Here is a 24,030-nt window from a genome sequence, read left to right as displayed (position 1 = left end):
AGTATTTTCACTGATACATCCCCTAGGGCAAGGGTTATAAAGGACAGAATAAACAAATGGGACCACATCAAATTAAAAATCTTCTGCACAACTAAAGAAAACATCAGCAAAATGAAAAGGGAACCAACCATATGAGAAAACAAATTTGCCAATGATACCTCAGACAAGGGTTTGATCTCCAAAATATATAAAGAACTCACGTGACTCCACTCCTGGAAAACAAACAATCCAATTAAAAAATGGGCAAAGGACCTGAACAGGCACTTTCCAAGTATCTGTACCATGTAGTCCAAGGAGTACATACAGAGGGCCCACAGACACATGAGAAAATGGTCCACACCCTAACTATCAGAGAGATGCAAATTAAAACCACATGAGATACCACTGCACACCAGTCAGAATGGTCATCATTAACCAATCAACAAACAACAAGTGCTGACATGGTTGTAGGGAAAAGGAAACCTTAGTACACTGTTGGTGGGAAAGCAGACGCGTGCAGCCACTGTGCAAAACAGTGTGGAGTTTCCACAAAAAAACTAAAGATGGAACTGCCTTTTGATCCAGTGATTCTGCTGCTGGGATTATACCCTAGGAATCCTGAATCACCAATTCAAAATGACTTATACACCCCAATGTTCATAGCAGCGCAATTTATGATAGCCTAGTGCTGGAAACAGGTTAAATGCCCATCAGTAATGAATGAATGGATCAAAAAACTATGGTTCATTTACACAATGGACTACTACACAGCAGAAAGAAAGACCTCCTACCCTTTGAGACAGCATAGGTGGAGCTGGAGAGCATTATGCTAAGTGAAGTAAGCCAGGTAGTGAAAGACAAATACCATATGATCTCACCTATAAAGGAACCTAATCAGCAAAACAAACAAACAAGCAACACAGAACCAGAGACAGGGAAATAAAGAACTGACAATGAGCAGAGGGGAGGGGAGAGAGGGATAATACAGGAAAGAAGGGGAAGAGGAAAGTCAAGGGACAGGAATAGAGGACTCAAGGGCACAGACAATGGCGTGGGGGTTGACTGTGGGAGCAGGGGGAGCGGGGGAGAGCAACGCGGGAACGGGCCGGTCAACTGAAATTGAATAAAAATTTAAAAAACTTAAAGATGTAGGTAGTAATACAGCCTTTTGGGGGGATTAAATAGGAGGATGCATGTAAAACAGATTGTTTCTAGGCGCTCAATGAGTAGTAACTATTAATTTTATTAGACAGCTTTGATTCAACAACTAGTTATTGCATAGTTCTATGTAAATGGGCTTACAAGATGTTCACAGTAAGTAGATGAGTTAACTGATTTTTCATTTTATATTGATGTTTCCCTTTTCCATGATGCTCAACTCTATGGAAATAGTGATTATTTTTTAGCTGACTCAATGTTTTCTACTTAAGTTACAGGGATCTTAGGTATTTCTGAGAAAAAACCCAGCACAGATAATGAATGAGTTCAAGATACAAATAAAATAAGGTAGAAATTTATTGTTTTACTAGTTGCATATCTTAGAAGTTCTAGGAAACTGGTAAAAGGTAAATTCATAGGTTAATTTGAGTATAAAAATGTGCTAATTTCTGAATGTCATATCTTACACCTAAGAGTATGGCTGGATGGATATAAGTGTTCAAAAAGGGCTATAACCCATTTGTTTTCTTCCAAAGAATTAAAATATATACATAAAATCTGTATCTAGAAAAATAAATCATATGGCTTCCATTGCATTTTTGAATAAAAAATATATTAAAAAATTCTAATAATATTTTCTTTGTTAATAACATCATCTGATATTTTAAATGCTATCTAAAGTTCATACATAATAAAATAATAAGGACTATTTTTGTGTATGATGCATAAATGTATATCTATCTGTATGTATAAAGTCATTTTTATAATAAATTAGAGCCCTTTTTTAAACATTCCCTTGTGTATTCTTTCACGTTTCTGTAAGAGAACAGACGAGGGCTTTAAAGGGCAGAGACCCTGGAGCTGGGACAGGCTCTGTTCTGCGAGGGCCTCTGTGTCCTCCCCTGAAACCTGGCCTCGGAGCGCCTGCCTCTCTCAAGCACTGCGCGCCTCCTCCTCTGCACCAAACGGAGGAGGCTCCTGAACTGTGGCCACGCGCTGCGCCCTGACGAGGGACAGGCCTTTTTTCTCAGAGAATCTTTTATTTCCCACTCCATTTTATCAACAAATCCCATAGTTCAGCATCACAAAGTAAAAGTTACAAAGCCAATGATGGACAAAGGTGTTGCTTAAAGAATGCAATCTTTATCTTTAATATATTCCTGGGCAATAACTTAATAATTGAAATGCACTGATACTTCTCAGTTTTTGCTTCATTTATGTCCATGTCACCTAAAGTGGCATCTCACAGTGACGCTAGTTTGCCATTCTAACTCACCTTGCCTCCTGTCTGGCTGCAGACATTTCTTGGGGGGCCATGCGGACAGTGAGGAGCGGCTGATGAAGCTGAAAATGAATCTGCCCTCAAGTAGCTTTCAGTTTAGTTGGAAAAACACATGGATGGATAATGACAATAAACCTGTGACAAAGGTGGGTTTGGTTGTTACAGGAGCCAGTAGTGGGTAACGTGGCAGATGTACTGCCCAATAAATGCGGAAAGGATGAAATTAATCTCATCATCTGAAGAGGTTGCTTTTGAAGCTGCGGGTTCTTTGTTCCAGGAGCAAGAGATTAAAAGGGCCTATGTCCCTGAAAATAAGTTTAAAATACCTTAAAATAAGATAGACCTCTAATATATTAATTCTGCTAAGTTGGTCGAATATAGCTTAAACTCTAAAGTTATTGAAACAAAAGTTATCAATCCATCCAACCATCCACCCATCTGTCAATCTATCATAACATTTACATTTTTTGTGGAAAAAAATTCAGCCACTTTCAATGGTTACTAATCTGGAGTTGGTTTGAGTGGCAGCTAATACGTTTGTGCGGTGAAACTATAAGATCAAGTATACACCTTAAAGAAACAGCTAAGGGCACATTTCAAAATCAAACTTGACAAAGTATAACTATTCCTGAATTAATCAAAGTTAGTTCTACATACTTGATTTATATTGTTTCTTTAAGTGAACAACCCCGTAAAAGAATAATTTCATGCTTTTTCAATAGGAAAATAAACACTGTTCCAGGTGCATGCACAAAATCAGAATGTATGCTGTACTTATATCTCATATAAACACAGAAATAGTAACAACACCCATTCACATATTCACACAGATTCACACAGATATATACAGTATAAACATAGCATGAGCAACTCTCAGATATTCCTAAATATGAAAATATGTTTACAATTCAGTGTTGCTCTATAATGGTATATTATTCTTCATTTTTCTCACAGCACCAAAGGCATCTTTAGTGAGTTGTGGGACATGCTCCAGAAAGACAGGAGGGACCACTGTGGCCTGTTCCCTTGGAGCCCCCAGACCAACACAGCAGGGGGCCCCCTTCCCACACATACCTGGCTGAAGCTCTGGCCAGCACCTCGGGCTTGGGTGCTGCGGGCAGGGAGCTGCGATGGGGCTGTCTCTCCCAGGGCCAGGGTCTGGTTGCTATGGTAGCTGGCTGGATACTGGAAGGACCCTTCAGGTTTGGAATTGAGCTGAAGTGCACTCTGGGAGAGCAGGCTGGGCCCTGTGTTGAAAGTCATTTAGAGCAGTAAGTGACAGCCTCAGTGAAGCAGAAATGACATGTATTATTTATTGAGAGTAGCCTAGAATTATCACACGCGCATGATTCCAGCCATCTATGCTTTGAATTCTGAGAACTAAAATGACCATATAATTTGACTCTGGCTCTTAAATGAGATTTTTTTTTTTTGAGGTTTAGAAGTTCTCAAAAGAGTAGTTTTTTTTTTTTTTTGCAAATGATCTCATCCTGACCTACATAGAGACATTTCTTATGAGGCAAATTAGTTAATCAAGTAGTTATTTTTGGATCAGACAATATCAGAAACATTTGAAAGTCCACCTTTTAGTACATGTTAATTGTGTTAATATAATTGTATCTCCTACTTAATTATGAGGCTGCTAAAACCCCCAAAACCTTCCAATCAGTAACAAATTCTATTGTATAAATAGTGATGTAATACCTCAACCCCTGAAGGGTTGACAGTGTTTAAAATATTAATAGCTCTTCCTACAATGTAGAATTCACCCTGATCTCACAGGATCTCTGATGGCTAGTAATCTTTGCCCTCACAGCTGTGCACAGCAAGAGAACAAAGACAGGACACAGTGTTACAATTGGTGGTGTTAACGTGGCTGACAGTGCAAGTGATGGAGAAGTGGGAATAAGTGCCTGGCTTTGTCATGTAATTATACTTCGCAAAAGAAACTGTGCTTTATTTTCTGGCATTTTATATAGGTGGGATTCTTTTAAGAGTTTGCTCATTGTCTTTTCTTCAATCACATTTCACATTCACATTGGGAATTAAAAGAGGGAGGAGTGGAAGTATACTTGCTGTTTTCTATCGTGTATGTTTGACAGAGGACTGGGTAAGCAGGGTGCAGGCGGGGGGAGGAGGACTTGGCAACACGAGCTTTCCCATGTTACCTTAGCCACAGGACAGAGTTACTTCTTTCAGAATGGAAGGTGATTATATACATGCAGACTAAGGCATCATCACTCCCCCCTCCTTTATCTCCCTTTGGCTGTTTTAAATCATAGTATCATTCCTATTAAGTGTAAGCAAATTTCAAGATCCTTATTTCTTTCTTTTTAAGGCTAGAACATGGTTTTATATTTCAACTGACTGCAGATCTGATGTGACATAAACCTTATTTTGTGTAAAATGTGTCTGCCCTTTGAAAATATTAGTTCATGTAACTTTTGCCACTTAAGACCTTCTTCCCCTTCCCTCTGATGTCCTGATGGAAGTTCTAAATGATGCAAAATACTTTTTCATCATTCAATATTGTATAATAAGCCAGTTAACTAACATGGGTAAAGGTTTGGTATTTTGGAATCTCTACAGTTTCTGGAAAAATGTCAGGGAAAAAAAATAAAACCATTTCTATCCAGCCCCAATTTCATCATGAAAGGCATAACAAAAGTACAATTGTAATCCTTTTTCTTTTAATTTAGAAAATAGAGTCCCAAGAAAACACTATCTACCAGATGGTGAAGTTTACAATAGCCTGCAAAAAGTCATTTAATCCATACTGATAGTATTAGAGGTCTCATCACCAGCTATAGGATGCCTCTACGGGGAGTGCGTATTCTGAGAGTTTTGTTCTGGATGCCAGGAACATGCTGTCCCCACTGTTGACGTGGAAACTGTCAGGCAGGGAGACAGAGCCAATGGTGGTCTCTGAGGCCCAGGAGACGGGCAGGCTGGGATATGGGAGAGCCTGTGGGAGGGATAGGGGGACCACTGATGGGGGCAGGGATGGATGGGGACTAACTACAAGGAGGAGGACAGTGACAAATTGTGGCCAAGGGTTTTCTCCTTGGCCCCTGCCCTCCTGAAGGCCAGCTCAGTGGGAGAGAGTTAGCTATGGCGGCAGAGCTAAGGCCAATTAAGGCTAATGGTCACCATTCTTCCTGACAATCGGGGGCTTCCCACTGAGACTTGCTTTGGCTCTTTCAGGGCACTCTGCCAAGCCCTGCCACGCCCCACCCCCCCCATGAGGAAGCACCTCCAGGACAATGACAGTTGAAACAGACGCAACAGTGCACAGACCTTTGGAATGAAATCAAATCTTTAATTTCATATAAATAGTTTAACATAATCTATAAAGCAAAAGAGTTGCATGTCCTGGTTATTTGCCTTTTTAAAAAAACTGTGACCTTGATGAACTCTGTAGATACTGTTAGCAAGTTAAACAATTTTGTAAATTCTGAAGAGATTCATAAAATTAGCTCCAGAAGCCTGCAAAAGCTCTCCATGCAGGATCTTATGGTGACAATTGAACATCTTTTTAAGAAGGGGTTTCAATTAAAAATATAAGTTATGTGGTCCTGAAAAGTACATCTGAAATAATCAGATCTGCTCATCTTTTATAGAATCAGTTGATATTTGATCAACACTCAATAAAAACAAACCAAAATTCTCCATCTCATTACTTTGTTCACACATGTCAAGGATAAAACCTAGATGCACTCTGACAAAGGTAACTGCAACAATGAGCAATATATCATGATATTACAACAATGACATATCACCTGGCAGGGATGAACTAGGACAATAAACGAAACATTTCATGCATTTTGGAATGATTTTTTAATCACTCAGTAGGTTTCAAATCAACAGCATTTTATTCATTTCAATTTTAGAAAGTATAAATTTATGAGAATATAGAAAAAGTTAATATTATAGAACAGTTATTAATTACTTTAAAATAGAAGTAAATTTTATATTAACTAACACTTGATTGGCTTTACTAACATTACGTGCATTGAGGTAGGAAATACCAATTTTCCAGAGATTTCAAAAGCATTTATTCTTTTGGGCTTTAAATTATTATTTTTTTCCTCTAAAACTTACGACTTTCCATCAAGTCTCTCTTGGGCTGGTGGTCAATCAGCCTTCAGTCTTGAGGATATTATATGTATGCACTAGGTGATGCAGGCAATGTGGGAAGGAGAGGAGACCAAGACTTGAAATTCCAATGAGGGAAATGGAATCTTGCCTTCAATGCAGTCAACTGCTCCAGAAGAAACTTCAGCTATGAGGGTCAGTGGATCACAGTGTCCTCTGAGGTCACAGAAAGCAGGAGACACACTCTGGTATGCATGCTTCCAGGACACTGAAGGGTCACAGTGAATTCTTTGACCACCCTGAACCTTCTCCATTGTGGGACAAGGCTAATAATAAGCTCAGGTATTTTACTCACAATGACTCTGCCTTGGGGGCCAGGAAGAGGAAGTGAATCCCTTTTTTGATAAACTGATAAGACTGAAGAGAGTGTGTCTTTATTCTGATCAAGACACAGTAGTCTCTACTGGACAGAGGGGAGAAATTCTAGGGGAACTATAGAGATGGGGGACATGGAATCTGCCACTGATCCTAGAAAGACACCTGGAGCAAAACACCTTCAGTGTAGCACCAGCATGTCATTGTGTTTTCAAATATATGAACCACAAGGCAACCTGTGAAAAAATTGTCCTTGTATCTTTTTCCTTACTCTCAGAAGTATAATTAGAGGTGTGGGGAGGTTCAGAGGTCAGCCAGCATCACACTCTTAGTAAAATAAAGAGATGTAGATCCTTGTCTTCTGTCTCCAAGTCCAGGATTTGTTATCCTTTACCTTCAAAAGCACTATTTAGGTCATAGACACATATCAACATTTTAAGGTTGAAAGTTCATTCCTACATTGAAGCCAGTTTGTTTGCAGGAGAAATCTTCACACCTCAGGTTGTGTGACTTCCCAAGAAACCTCTCCTTAGAGATTCCAGGTGGTGACTAGGGGGCACATGCTGTCCCCCGTCGGTGGGACAGAGATGAACCTCAGTGCATGGAAAGCCTGCCGTGTTAATTTTCTGTGTAAAAGTTCAGACAAACTTATAGGCTGTATTAACACATACATTAACATATAGACAGTTTCTTCTTAAATGAGGTAGGTATTTTAGGGTTTTTATGATCACATGCACTCATTTTGTTAGCGCAGGTTTAAAGACTTCTTCTAGAATCACCCATTCTTGCCTCTTAGCTGAACACCAGTCCCAGAATACAGGAAACCTTAACTAAACTATATTCTTTATAACAATACAGAAAAGGCCAGAGGCCTAAAATGTGGCATTTCCAAGCTGTTTTTCAGGCCACAGTCCTGCCGACGGAGTCGGTGGGTGTGTGTGTGCTGGACGAGAACCCAGGGCGAGAATTCATCAGTCCTGGGCTCTAGTCCACCAGGGGGTCTGTGAAAGCGCAGACAGCGATGACGATGGTGAGGCCAGTAACATACCAAACAAGCTTTACCGGGCACTTCCCAAGCCCCAGGGACTGGCCTGGGCACTTCGCGTCTGTTAGCCTGCTGCATCCGAACAAGGCTCAGCGAGGAAGGCTCATTGAGGAAGGTACCACCATCCCGCTTATGTCAACAGACTGGGAAGCGCCACTAACTGAGACCATAGAGTTGGTGGTGGGTCTTGGTGCTAGCGAGGCAGTCTGGCTTCAGAGCGCCTGTTCTTAACCACATTTCATGTCCCTGTCTCTACAAGTTTAATTTCTGCAAATTTGAGCACCTAATGAGATAATGGATGTGCAAGTGCTTAGAAAAATATAAACTGCTGTACAAATGTCAGCTATCAGTAGTATTGTTTAATTATCTAATTACATAGCCACATGGTCTGATCATTATAAAGCCTTGATTGGAATTTGCTTGTCCTGAAACCCTTATGACAGTACCTTCCCGTATATCACTTCCTGCTTTCTTCCAGCACCCTGTGCACTTTCATTTTACAGCTGAGAAAGTCAAGGAGAGATCGTTACAATGGCCTGCTTGAAACTAAAAGCAAACCTGACAAAACCTAGTGTCAGGGCCAAGAGATAAGAAGGACCAAAATCTCTCTGTTCTCTTGGCCTGAAAATCCATTCTCTGTCAACTTTAAAACTCATTATTAAAGTGCTATTTAAATATCACCTCCTCCATGCAGCCTGTCCTGAGATCTGATTTTCAAGATCAAAGTTTGGTTACATGTAAAATGAAATTTTAGGACAGAAATGTAACTCTCAAAGTCATCAGTATTGGAAGCTGAAGCCACAGGAATAAAACAAGGTCTCTGAAGGGTGGTTATCAATTTAATTTCAAGGGATTATTTTACCATTAAAAGAAAAGTGTTATTAACAAGAATGCACTGAAGTAAACAGTTAGAGAACTAGGCAGTTTCTGGAATTGGTGCTCATGAATGTTTTGTGAGTCTTTTAAATCAGGACACTCAGAGGAATAATAATAAACCTACGGATTGAGACAGACATGCTGAAAAGTGGACACCTGGCAGTGGCAGTTTTGTTTAGATTTATCTTTGTCAAAAAGTTTACTAACCTTCTTTAATTACTCTTCGGTAAAACTGAATCTTTCAAAATGATATAAAATCTTTATGTAGCCCTTGAAAAATAATGCCAACAAGATTCACACATACCTGTAACTGACAGGGAATTTGTATGCATTTTACCCTCTTGCTATTCAATTTTTGTGGAAGATCAAGAATGATTTGGAGGCTGTTACTTTATTTTAAATGAGAGTAAATTGTTAGCGCAAGATCAAATAAAGAAAAAGGGGAAATCTTTTTATAGAAAGTAATAAGTGAGAATAAAGGAAAAGGGAGGTGAAAATTACATATATACACACACAAGCTGTTATAAATTACAAAATCAATGAGAAAAACTGCCAATTCTTTGTAAGGTTTAAATCAAAGTGATTTAAATCAAGCTAAAAGCACTTTAGTCATATCTAACTACAAGTTAATTCTATAGAGTAAAAATATTCACTTTTGTTTAAATTGTCCTACTAGTAAGTTACATTTATAGCAGCAGTCTCTTCTTTATGGATTCTGGATGAATTTGTCAATTTACGAGCTTACTTGGAATAAGAATAGCTAGTGGTCCACAATGAGATATCATGTCATACCAGTCAGAATGGCTATCAATAAGTCAACAAACAACAAGTGTTGGTGAAGATGTAGAGAAAGGGGAACCCTTCTGCATTGTTGGTGGGAATGCAGAATGGTACAGCCACCATGGAAAGCAGTATGAAGTTTCTTCAAAAAATTAAAAATGGAACTGCCTTATGACCTAGTGATTCCACTTCTGGAAATTTATCTGAAGAAACCTGAAACACTAATTCAAAAGAAGATATAAGTACCCCTATGTTCATTGCAGCATTATATACAGTAGCCAAGGTTTGGAAGCAGCCCAAGTGTTCATCAGTAGTTGCGTGGATAAAACCACTACGGTATATTTGAAATATGGTACATATGTTGCAATGGAATTCTACTCAGCCATAAAAAAAGAAAGGAAGAAAATTTTACCCTTTGGGACAGCATGAGTGGACCTGGCGAACATTATGCTAAGTGAAATAAGCCCATCATAGAAAGACAAATACCATATGATTTCACTCATATGTGGAATCTAATGAACAAACTGAACAAACAAGCAAAACCGAGACAGACTCATAGACAGAGAGCAGGCTGACAGCTCTGGGGGGTGGTTAGGGGATGGAGAGATTGAATAAAAAATAAAAAGAACGGATGGACATGGACAACCATGTGCCGATTGTGGGGGTGGGGGTGGTGAAGGGGTGTGTATGGAGGTAGAAGAGGTTATAAGGAGAATAAATGATCATGGAAAAATACAATACAAATAAATAAATTTTTAGAAAGATTAGCTAGTGGTGATAAACTGGTTCCTTACTTTTAATCTTCATTAGTAACTTAAAAAACTCCTATGTATGAATTTTGCTGAAGAGTTCCCTAAAAATAGTGGTTGAACCATCTACCATTCCTAAAATTAACTGAGGGAAACAGCTCATTATGCAAAGACACGCAGAGTGACGTGGTTGTTCTTTGGGCAGGTATGTTTTTAAACTTCATTTCTATCTCCAGAATATTGATTTCATCTGGTCAGCTGCTTTCACCACATAAGGCTTTATGTGAAAATTAAAACTCAATGGTCCCAGGCGTATAGAAGTACTCATTTAGTTTTTAAAACTGATTTATATTCAACCAAAGTTACTGGCTTAATTAGTTTGCTTCTCCAAGTTTGACTGTATATGGAAAATTGGGCTTTGGTAAAGTGTTCACACTATGCAATAATTTAGTTCTTTGCATCTGTGCACAATGGAATGATATGAGCAAAAACTAAAATTTAAATGTACAACTTTAATTAAAATGTGTAGTTCAAAAATGTTTTTGTGCATGGGATTTGACATGACATATATAATCATAGAATGGTATATTTTATAGTTCACTCCAATCTCTAAAGTACTTCCTTATAAAGGTTTATATTCAGATTATTTACCATTTAAAAAAATAAATGTAGCACAAAGAGAGAAAAGGTATTTTATATATTTCTTTGTAAGTTAATAGTCAAAAGATAATTGATTTATATTTCTCATTATCAATAATTGTGACAAAAAATGAAAATTAACACAAATAAATTTAGAAAACTAAACCTAAAAGCTATATCCTGAAAACACTATAATTTACTTACGGAATTATACCAGTATAAACAGCCAGCTTTTGACTTGCCAGAAACCACAGACTTCTCCTTAGATACCTGCACGGCTTGCTTGTGCACTTCACTCAGGTCTCTGACCAAATACCCTCTCACAGTGGGAGACTTACTGTCCCTTCCATCATCCTCTCAAAACCGGAGAGCTTCTCAAACTTTTCTGGTCTCATAAACTTTCAGACTCTTAAAAATCACTGAAGACCCCAAAGAGCTTATTCCTATCGGTGATACAGGATGCTATTTACTGCATTAAAATTGGGAGATATTGAAAACAAAAGGATACATCGAGCCCCTTCCATGAGCCATCAGAGGATGGCGATGACATTATCACCCTCCACGGTGCCTTTGGAAAGTTCCATGGAACTCCTCACCCTGTGAGACCCTCCTTCCACCCCCACTCTCACTGTGTGAAGATGAGCGTGGGGAAGCAAATAACACTGCAGGATTACTGGGAAGACCAGTGCCTACTCAGAGCCCCTGGAAGGGTCTTGGCGGGGACCTCCTGGATTCTTGGAGAAGCCCCCTTAGTGGCTTTTGTCATTGCTTGTAGCAATTATCTACCTGAACTTATGAGTATTTAGATTGCTTGATTTCAGACTTTCCTGACTAGAATGTAAATGCCACAAGGCAGAGAGACTCTCTGTGTGACTGTTAATAAGTGCTTAACACCTATTATTTTAAAAAATGAATAACTGTAACACCTACCTGTGCCTGTAATGATATAATAAAACCCCAGAACGTATAGTAAGATTTGATTATATCAGTTGCTGTGGAAGTGATTTACTATTTGATCAGGGTCAGTTCTAATGCTTTGATTCCAGGGGAATCCCACAGCACAGCTCCATAGGTATTACCAGGAGACCTCGCCTTCCTCTGTCCCCAGGGAAAAGTCTTCTTATTCTGATTTTCTCATGGGAGCTTCCGGCCTCTACTCTTTCTCATGCTCATGCAAGCTCTGATGCTGTCCTTTTCTTTCACTAGCCTGCACTTGATCTTCGTATTAAAGTTTTGGGCACCTATGGTGCTTTGACAATTCAAAACCTAATTACACTTTCATTAGATATTTCCACCAGGCTCCAACTTTGTGCTTGATCCCAGAAGACCCTGATAGGTCAGGTGAGAGAGATGTTTTTAATAAGCACTATACATTTTTCTCTCTTGCTTAGGGAATACATAAGAAGCATTGGTAGTGTATGTCTTTGCCTAGCCCTTCAATTCCTAGGTTTGCCTCTGAGCTGGTAACCTCTTTGGAGAAGGTATAACATGCTTCTTAAATGTCTGTGCGTAAGAAGAAATCAAAGTAAAAGAAATTGAACATTCGCTAAAGAATAGGTAGGGACAGTCAGTATCTGGAAGGAAAGATAAATATGACTCCCCGGAGGATAGAAGACACGCAGTGTGGCAGCTGGGCATTGTTCCCTGACTTTTGCTCACACCTGCCCTTTCTGCCGCTGTAACTAAACTTCCCATTGGCTCCAGAACACCAAAGGCGGTGGCAGAGGTGCGTGTGAGAGAACTTGGTATATAAAGACATTTGGGTTCATTTGGTATCTAAAGGCAATATTAGACTTCCAGCAGTAATGTGCTTCTGGAAAGGAGACTGTCTCATTTGTATTTCAAAACTTGAACAAAAAGGCATACGATGAAGTGATTTTACAGGGATGAACAATCTGCGGATGAACTGAACTGACTTGAATAAGTGCTTCCAGGGAATGGTGTAGGGTCTCCAGAGTCCAGGTGAGAGTTCTCAACCACTGGTGAAGTAAAGGGAGCGGTAGGACTTGAATCCAAGTCTTCTTGGCTCCCAGGGAAGGCTAGGTTACCTAGTACTCCCGCCCCGTGGCTCTCCACCTTGTGAGGTCTAAGGGCCTAGTTGCCATCACAGTAGAAGACCAAACACAGCAGTCCTCTTTCCCTGAGCATGACATCAATATTGTGGGTCACACAATTAATATATTTCTCATTTTGATTTGCTTAATTATTATAAAAATTATTATACCTTGCATTCCTAAACCATTTCTGCATCCTTTGGTGCAATGTTTCCTAGGAATTATGAAAATAGTCACTTTACAAGGATATCTCTCACCTTTGTTATTATTGCATAAGAATATACTCAATTATATTTTAAAACATTTTAATAACCTGCTCTCTCAACAGTTCTCTTGCCACACAGAATTACGTATATTCATAGTAACTAAATGAAAATGACTGACTGTAAATCAAGAGTAAATAATATATTCACCTTTGTCAAACTACATGATTGTTATATCTCGATTTCACCTGCTCAGAATGGTACCGTATGTGGTTGATTCTTGGTTTTTTGAATATCAACCAGTTTTCTGATTTGAAAACTCAGAATAACATTCTTTTCTTTGACATCACATTTAGAATATATTAAGCTCTTAAAATTTCCTTGCTTCTGAATGCTGATATTTTCCAGAATATGGGGAAACTTCAATTTGTCAATATGCTATAGAGAGAAACAATTACTATTTAAAATATAACATTTAAACAAGTTAGCAATCTCAATAAACATATAAATCCTTTTCTTCCAAGTTGTCCATTGCATTTCTGATTTTGACTTACATAGATCTGTTAATTTTTGGCTAAGAAATAAGCCCCCTGTCTCTGAGTTTATTTCTCCAAGATTGCGTGGGTTAGTAGGGTACTTTGTCCACAGCAGTTTGGGTCAAATTATATATCATGTGAGATGAGAATGGCCCTAAGCTTCAGTCAGTAACTTTTTTTTCCAAGTAAAGTGACAGCAATTCCCCTAATGACTCTGTGAAACATATTTGCTAGAGAATTGAAATTACACAGGTGGCAGTCACAAAATAATGTCTGGTGGTAGAGAATGTATACATGATTTACATACTGTTTAGGATAGCACTTTAAAAAAATATGTGTTGGAAAACACTGGTAACTGTATGACACTATAGTCAATAGAGTAGAGATCTTATTGCTAGTCTGAGGGTCAAGAAGATAGGTTTACTAAGGCTCAGATTTTATTTTAATCAGACCTTGTAAAGGAAAATAAATGCTTTTTAACATGACAAAGTAAGTACTATATACTTAGGGGTTGAGATCTGTTGTTATTTAGAACTTTTCGGGCTGGTTTTAGACTGTCTTCAGCGTTGTCTCTTTTGAGTTAGGACTAGGAGGCTGGCTCTCAAGGGCAGTGTGCCAGGCTCAATTTTGCATGAGCTATTTCATGTCTCTTCTAGCTAATGAATCCATTGATTGAATAATCACAAAATCAAGGGGCTAGCAGAATCTGATGGGCGTGTAGTAATCAGAAGAAATGTGTCAAGGAGCCACTACGTGTCTCTGTGTTAAATTTATATATCAAGAACATAAACATGGTATCTTGTTCCAGCATTTTGTAGAACGTTGTGCTGATTATTCTGTTTGCTCCCCATATTCATTCTCTGCCCCTTTCCTCATGTAGACTGTATTACAAGGGTCTCCGGTATTTTTTTTATGATTGGATTTGGCCACTGGGAGGCACAAGAAGGACTTCAGAAGGCAGGAGAGAGGAGTTCGGATATTTATTCCTCTGCTCCTTTCATGTTTCTTGACTCTGCTGCTACCAGTCCCTACACTTTTCCTTTAGGACTAAGGGTGGGTAGGGCTTCTGTCTGTTGCTGTCCCCTGAGCACCTCAGCAGGCATTGTTTGTCCCCTCAATCTTGTGCACTCCTTTGTAAGTAGTACCTTAATTACATTCTCTACAGTTCACTCTTTTGAATAGACTCTGCTTCCATTCAGAACCCTGACACAGATATAGATTACAACTGGGACTTTTATTTTATTAGCGATAGTTAATTATATTTAAAACGAGCAATAGTTAATCCTGAAATGTTAGTTACCTACTCAGAAACTTAAAATTAATTACCTAAATTTTATTCAGTTAATTCTTCTCAAATTGACTCTGGAAATGTTAAGAACAAATATTTCTTAAGAACAGCAATATTTCATATTTCATTGTGGTTCAGATCCTTTGGCATAAAACTTTTAGGTGGCACTTCCATCACCTGTTTTTTCTTCACTGTTATTGTTGGCTTTGCTTTTCCTTTCCTCTCTTCAAACACGGAGGCATCGGCTTATAAGAAGAACAATCAACTAAAATCCTAGAGGTCTTCAGACAGATGGTCCAGTACATAATAACAAAACTAATCTTTTTGAAAAACAAAATTTCAGCATTTACTAATTTTGATTCCGTAGATCCAAAAGCCTGTTTCCTAATTGTACTATGACTATGTTTTTGCTTGTTTTTTATTGTTTATTTTTAATTTTATTAGATTATTATTAACAAATGTTGCTTTTCTATACTTTTTAACTTTTAGGATTGTCTTTACCATGTGGTAGCAGATAAATTTTTGTAAGTATTTTTTGGACATACATAACAAGTATATATTATCGTTCAACAAATATAAGTTTTTAAATTTATTTAATACATTAGTTTGTAATTATGAATTCCAAATTTCTGAGGCTTTTTCTTCTAGTATTTTCTTCTAGTAGGAGTAGTAGCCTGCTCTTAATGAACATGCATTCAAATATTCACAATATTTTTCATTAACTTTTGTAACATTTTAAATATTTTTTTGTTTTAATATTCAGATGCTATGTTGTTTAATGCACACACATTCACTAGATTTTAGTATGAGCTTATCACATCTTTATTAGTTATTTTCACTATATAATTCCTCTTTCACCCTGCTTAGTGTTTCTGCATAAAATTCCACTCATCTCCCATTTTCTTCTCAATCACACTCTTGTGTTCATTGTAGTTGCTGTTATGAGTGTGTCTATTACTTTAATTTCAACATTTATTTTGTTCATTACTGTTTCATTAAATATCACATCATTATTTTATCTTTGTTCACTACAAACATGAATTTTTATTCTTTTCAAAAAATCCATTGTGCTTACATGTAGAATTGAATTGATATAGTTGATTTATCTCTACTTTTAAATTTGTTTGCCTCTTATTTTACTCTCCCTTCTTATTTCTATATTTTTCAAGTATTAAAAGTTCTTCCCTCACTTAAACTGATAATCAAATACTTATTATTATGTCAGAAAATCAGATATCCAATATTATCTCCCTTCCCAAGACACATTATTTTATCTCTGCCTTCCTTACTCTCTAATAAACGGAGAGTTGAGTACATGTACATCAAATATTAGTTAAGTATAGTTCTGAATACAACTACCCCTACAAGAGACGTATATTTATTGACTCAAGAGAGAAAAGGTAACAATCCTACATTTTAACATAAAATAGATAGAATAAGGATACTACAAATCACACAGCTTACTTTAGGAGTTTTATTGAGGGAATGTATATAGATTTAAATAAATCTGGATATTAATGATGATATTGCCATAAGAGTAGTGGTATTATAAAGATTATAAAGAAAATAAGCTAATATGTAAGTTGAATGATTTCAAGATCAATATTCCATTTAATTCTTGTATTGTTCTTTTTTACACCAAACCTTGATGAGTATTTAAGGAAATTCTATTTTTATAAGTTAAAGAATAAAATATTCCACTGATCTCTAATGTAGAAATTATCAAGATAATGTATGTTTTAATGACTTAATTTTTAGCTTTTTATGGGATTTTATTGAAATAAGTCAAGAGAATTTTATGATTTATTAAAACGAGGCTCATTTCAACTCAGCCCTTTTATTCTAAGTCTCAGCCACTTTGGCTGAAAAATATGTAATTAAGTGGAGGTAAAGAAATCTTTTACTACTCTGCTGAGATTAATATAGCAATATGCAATTGCTAAATATAGAAATGTATAAAGTTATTGCAGAGCGCTAAATAGTACTGCATATATTACATTGATTTTTTTTGTTTTGTTATTTAATTGCTGTACTGTTTAAAATCTTTCCCAATGATAATCTGTATGAATAAAGCACTGTCAATTAATTTTAAAGCAAATGCTGTGTTGATTAAATACATACATGATGTGTTCATACAATGTGCTGGTCTGTTTGCCAAAAAGGATATCAGAGAATTGGTGAGAATCACCACTACATCAGTAATTGATGAAAAATTTAGACGCCAATTACTGATTTAAGAATGTTTACAATCTAATGTGAGTGGGGCGGGGGGTAACGTGGGAAGGAAGTAGATGAGAGTGGATTGAAATGGATAACAGAAGTATAAACATTTCTAGAAGTCCTATTAGCTCTGTCTCATGATATTAATTATATTAGAAAAATAATGGCATGATACTCTTTTAATTGTTTTCAGATAGAATTGTCATTTGACTTACTTTCACTTGTTGAATAATCCTGTGGGTCAAGTATTCCTGATTCCTGAAGTGATCTAATACAGGAGTCCACCAGCTCAAGACCTGTTGTAAGTTCATCTTCGATATCTTTTTGACCATCTGAAATTAAAATATTTTAAAGTTAAAGTGTTTGTTAAAATGATACACAAACATGTGATAATGTCACTATTAAAGCTTAAATTGATCATTTAAAAATCAAAAGTATCCAAAGCTAAGACATGACGTCTATGAAGTTCTCTTTATTTCTTTGTTGCACTTCAGGATGACTTTAATAATGCAGTAGATATTAACAATTTTATTAAATCCTTTTTCTTAACTTTATTAAATCATTTATTTTATTGGTATTCTATTGCAGTTGTCCCAATTTCCCCCCTTTGCCCACCTCCACCCATCTTACTCGCCTCCCCCCGATTCCCACACTGTTGTCCATGTCCATAAGACATTCATACATGTTCTTTGTCTAGTCCCTTCTCCTTCTTCCCACCATTATCCCCCTTCTCCCTCTCCTCTGGTCACTTTCAGTAGTGAAATATCATAAAGAGAAATTAGGAAAAAAACCTCATTTACTATAGCAACAAGAAAAATAAAGTGCTTAGGAATATATATATAACCAAGGAGGTAAAAGATCTGTACTCAGAAAACTACAGAACACTAAAGAAAGAAATTAAGGAAGATACAAATAAATGGAAGCATATACCATGTTCATGGATTGGGAGAATTAATATTAAAATGTCCATATTATCCAATGTACTCTATAGATTCAACACAATTCTTATTAAAATGTCAATGGCATATTTCATAGATCTATAACAAATATTTCAAAAATTTATATGGAACCAAAAAAGGCCCCAAATAGCCTCAGCAATCTTGAGAAAGGGGAACAAAGTAGGAGGGATCACAATACCAATATCAAACTATACTACAAGCCCACTATAATCAAAACAGTCTGGTACTGCCATAAGAACTAACATAAAGATCAATGGAACAGAATAGAGAACTCAGAAATAAACCCATGTCTCTATGATCAATTAATATTTGACAAAGGGGGCATAAGCATACAATGGAGTGTAAAGATAGCCTCTTCAATAAATGGTGTCGGGAGAACTGGACTGGTTTATGCAAAAAAATGAAACTTGACCACCAACTTACACCATGCATCAGAATAAATTCAAAATGGAAAAAAAACCTTAAATATAAGTCGTGGCACCATTAAAGTCCTAGAGGAAAACATAGGCAGGAAAATGTCAGATATCTCACATAGCAATATTTTTGCTGATATATCTTCTAGGGCAAGTGAAATAAAGGAAATAAATACACAAATGGGACTACATCAAACCAAAAAGCTTCTGTACAGCTAAGGAAACCATTATAAAAAGTGAAAAGGGAACTCACTATATCAGAGAACATATTTGCCCATGATACATTGGACAAAGGTTTGATCTCCAAAATATATAAAGAACTCATATGACTCAACACCAGGAAGACAATCCCAGTAAAAAGTGGGCAATGGATCTGAACAGACATTTCTCCAAGGAGGATATACAGATGGCTCACAGACATATGAAAAGATGCTCAACATCATTAGCCATCAGAGGGGTACAAGTTAAAACCTCAATGAGATACCACCTCTCATCTGTCAGAATGGCCATCATTAATAAATCAATAAACAGCAAGTGTTGGCAAGGATGTGAAGAAATAGGAACTCTAGTGCACTATTGGTAGGAATGCAGACTTGTGCAGCCACTGTGGAAAACAGCATGGAATTTCCTTAAAAAACTAAAAATGGAACTGCCTTTTGACCCAACAATTCCACTGCTGGGAATATACCCTAAGAATCCCAAACTACCAATTCAAAAGAATTTATGCACCCCTATGTTCATAGCATTTTGGCTATTTACAATAGCCAAGTGCTAGAAACAGCCTAAATGTCCATCAGTAAATGAGTGGATTAAAAAAAGTGGTATATTTACACAATGGAATACTACACAGCAGGAACAAAGTAGGAACTCCTTACCTTTTGTTACAGCATGGATGGAACTGGAGAATATTATGCTAAGTGAAATAAGCCAGTTGGTGACAGACAAATACCATACAATCTCACCTATAAGAGGAATCTAATGAACAAAACAAACTAACGAACAAAATAGAACCACAGGCAAGGAAATACGAAGTTCTTTTTAAATATGACATTGTAATCTCCAGTCAACCAGTATTAAAAGCTAAGGCCAGACAATTCCCTATATCCACAAAGAACATAAAGTGCCTAGGGAATAGTGAGAACTTAACTCCCACGAAATTGAGAGCTATCACAACAACTTTATTTAATTTCAGTGTCATCATATTCATTTTTATAAATCTCTAAAGTTCACAAGGAAAGTAATCCATAAAGATACATGAAACAAGTGTTCATCAAGAAGCTGTACTTTACCTTGTGATTGCCAGTGAAACTGCTCTTCTGCTGAACTGTAAAAAAAAAAGAACACATAGGTGTAATGCATCAGTTAGAAATGAAAGGACCAGAGACCACAAGACAGAAAGGCACATTATGGTGGTAGTGGTGGCTCCATGGCACTTCCTTTTATTTCTTACTGAGGAAAGAGATCCCACTTTGATACAATCCTAACTTTAACCCATTTCATGCATACATCTTTTGATTTTCAAGTATTAGCATGTTATAAATGGATATTATCCAGTTATTCTCAAAAGACCCACTTGGTTTTTATAAAACCTAGCCTATTTTGCTTGTTCCTTACAATGGTTTTTACATACATGCAATTCTACCCAATTTTAGTTCTTTTGAAATACATCTGAATAGTTTCATGTAGACTTTATGAGGTAGTCTAAGAAAGAAATCACTTTTCCCTTTCCATTATAAAGAAGATAAAATAAACGTATACTTTCTTCTAGACATAACAGAGGAGCCATTCCTTTCAGCTGACTCTTATAACTTAAATTAGGGAATTTAAAAATTATAACGCTTTACCACCAATTGATTATACAGTTCCCAAATTCTCACTTTATACATTCATCCTATAAAATAACTCCAGTAGAAAGGCTAGTTCATATACATGATATGCAAAAGATACTGTGCAGAGTATGTCTGTGTAGGCAACAGAGATTCACTTTGAATGATTTATCAAAAATATAAATAAATTTAAAATTTCTAAATATAAACAATTTTCATCATATATGCAAATACTTCTGACATGCCCCTTTTAATATGTCAACAATTGAGAAATCTAGATGTCAATTACTGACAGGCGTCACTTTCAGAATGATTTTCTACAATGATCTCACTGAGTCTTTTACTCTAATCAAGTAGCTTCTATGAATAGCTCATCAGTTTCACAACAGCAAGTGGGTTTTAGAATTCTAATCTGTACCTTGGAAATAACTTCTGAATACATTTACAGGGGGAAAAGGGGATTCTGGCATAAATCAGTGTTCAGAAAAGCCCTGATTGATATAAATGAATACGAGAGTAGTCCCTTAAGAGACATGTGACTTCTATAGGGTATCGTGTTCTGCAGCCAATACATTTGAGCAATCTTGAAAATGGTTTTACAGTGATGAGAGCTACAGACAGTAGACACATGAAATGATAACATTACAAACTCAGTCCAATGCAACTTTTTCTTGCATGAAAAAAATGTAGCATTATGTAGCAGTAACATCTAACTACAACATTTAGCACTTAATACAGAAATATAATCCTGTAATCAATATTTAAAAAGTTGCAGAGCATGTTCATCTGGTAAGTGGTGTTACTATAGAAATAGAAAATGCTTTCCTATTTGTAGCAGGTGGAATGGTGTCCCTCTCCCGGAAAGTATATGTCTACTCAATTGTCTAGATATTGAGAATCATTACTGAACAAAGGGTTTTGCGGGTGTTAATTAAAGATCTTCAGATGAGATAGTCCTAAATCCAATGATACGTTCCATAGGAGAGACAGAAGAGGAGAGGGATAGAGGTGAAGGCCATGGGAAGATGGAAGCGGATTGGGGTTAGTCTGCCGCAAACCAAGGAATGCCTGGAGCCGTAGGCACCTTGCAGAGGTAAGAAAATATCCATCCCTGGAGCATTCCTAGGGTTCACAGTCCTGCTGACACACCTGGATTTTAAACTTCTGGCCCTCCAAACTAGGAGAGAATAAATTTCTTTTGTCTTAGGCCACTCAGTTGTGGTGATTTGTTACAGCAGCCCCAGGAAACTGACACACTATTTTTCTGATACAATAAAAATGTTCTGTTATAGCCTCCAGGATTTACTACTACGTTCCTTTTACCAGTACAGCCCTTTACTAAGTACCTAGTGTACACTAGGCCTCTGCTAATTCACAACAGTCACAAATTTATTTTGGTAGATGGAGAGTAATAGGCTTATTGATGATAAATAACTTGACCACACAGGTCATAAGGGACTCAGCAGGGGTTTAAACTAATCTGTTCAGCTCCCAAGTTCAGTCCTAACACTCATCTAAAGCTATAGAGAGAAGCACACTAAGGTTACTTCCTACCCAAAACACCAAGAGTGAGCAAGTCACTGGAAGAACGCGCTAGGGCTCTCCAAAGTCCCACACCCCTCTCCTCACAGGCACGATGAAGACCACACTTCTGCACCCCTTGCACAGAGACAGGGTCCCGTGAAAGTCTGTGAGAAAAAAGGACAAGCACCACTTCCTGCCCCAGCCAGAGAAAGGTGGATGAGACCTTTAGCCTCTCGTTCCTTGCTAAGCCCTCTGTTAGATGGGTCCCTGAATAACCGCGTGAAATAAGATTTCTGTCAACGCAGACTAGACAAAGTGTGAGTAAGGGGACACTGCTGACTTACAACTTTGATGTCAGAGGGTTGTTTCTGTAGAATAAATATCACACTGAGTAACACAGAAATGTGCCACTATTTGAGTCCATAAGGCATTTCCTCCTTCTTTATCTTCATTTCCACACACAGAGCTGGAAGATGATATCTTGGTCACTCCAGCACAAATCAGGTGACACCATGGCTGTCCTCATCCTTCGAGATTTAGCCTACTCTACAATAATGGACGATTTCATGTGTAGAACGACACTTCCCACAATTACATAATGTTTACTTCTCATTTCTTTTTTAAGTGTTTCTATTTTATGATGCAACAGAAGCAAGAAGAATCATTTTTTACTACAATAGAAAATTACCATTGGCAAGTGACTATGAAACTATCCTCTCAAAGCAAAACTGCCTTCCTTTGGGGCAGACAAAGAACATTAATCACTTAAATGGTTTCCTGATTCCTTTAGCACAGTTAAAAATGCATTAAAAGTATGAATGATCACAGAAAATGAAAATTCCAAGAAAACCTAGTTTGGGTTTTATTTCCTCTGAACGTACATTTACTCTGTCTATTAGGGGATTCATTACAATTACAAAGACTAAGCATTAATTCCTCCTCTTAAAAATTGCTGTAAGGTGGATGATTTTTTAAAAAGCCAACAGACTATTTATTCATTCAATGAACATGGATTATGCTTATGTTTCTGGCACTCTTATTTCAGGTATTTAGGAATTACTCTTGGTGAGCTTTCTCCCAATGATATAATTCAATTTAACATAACATAAAAGTCATTTTTTAAGATGCTGTAACTACATGCATATTCAATTTCAGGAGTTAAAGTTGGCTTTCATTACCAAAATGCTGTTTTTTAAAATAGAAATTATGGTAAGGAAAATATAAGTGTAGTTTAGATCATTCCAAATGTATTTAACCGTAACAATATATAAGTTCCAAAATCCAAATGTTGTGAGAAAACTGTATAAGAAAGACCATAATAAGTAACATTTAATCTTTAAACATATACCTGAATATGGATATAAATTAGTGATGCTAGGAAAGAGTTTTTAAAACAGTATATAAAAAGGGACCAATTTTAATAGCTAACACTTAGGTAGCTCTCACTTTACACCAGGATATACTCTGATTTATAGATGATCTTCATGTCAAAATTTTTAAGAGAAGCAATATTTTCCCATTTTACAGATAATGAAACTGAGGTAAAAAGAAGAATTGAATTGAATAAAAAGAACTGAATTAAGAACCTTGCTGGAGGCTACACAGACAGCAAGCAGAGAGCCGAGATCATGACCCCGGCCCTCTGGTGCTAGAGGCCATGGGCTGAACTGCCATTCTACCCACACAAACCTACTGCATCGAAGTTAAGCTCCTAGTAATAAAAGCTAAAACATAAACACCAGAAACTAAGTAGTAAAACAAGCCACATCCTAGACGATATTTGCAATGCATGTAACTTACAAAGGGTTAGTTGCCAGAACACACAAATAACTCTTACAAATCAATGATAGAGATTAAAAGAGCAAATACAAGAAAGTTCAACAAATATACATATAACTGCAGCATAGTAGAAAAATCAAGAATGTATAGCTGCTGAACACATTAAAAGATACTCAACCCTATTAGGGATTGAAGGAATAAAAGTTAGATGCAAGATTCCTCTTTATACTCCACAGGCTGTCAAATTAGA

General features: G+C 36.9%; 1 protein-coding gene across 1 annotated transcript in view; it reads right to left on the bottom strand.

The window, feature by feature from the left end:
- The window catches only part of CTNND2 (catenin delta 2), an 821,124-nt gene that overhangs the window by 391,146 nt on the left and 405,948 nt on the right, over positions 1–24,030 (bottom strand). Inside the window, exons 4-6 of the mRNA XM_054578328.1 lie at positions 19,941–19,975; positions 17,495–17,611; positions 3,494–3,666 (exon numbers count right to left, since the gene is read on the bottom strand). Coding sequence (XP_054434303.1) covers positions 3,494–3,666; positions 17,495–17,611; positions 19,941–19,975 — 325 coding nt within the window. The remainder of the gene's footprint in view (positions 1–3,493; positions 3,667–17,494; positions 17,612–19,940; positions 19,976–24,030) is intronic.

Source organism: Pteronotus mesoamericanus, unplaced genomic scaffold (genome assembly GCF_021234165.1).
Source record: "Pteronotus mesoamericanus isolate MK-2021 breed Mesoamerican mustached bat unplaced genomic scaffold, CSHL_Meso_final contig_50, whole genome shotgun sequence".
NCBI lineage: Eukaryota > Metazoa > Chordata > Mammalia > Chiroptera > Mormoopidae > Pteronotus > Pteronotus mesoamericanus.
This window is presented reverse-complemented; position numbering and strand designations above follow the sequence as displayed.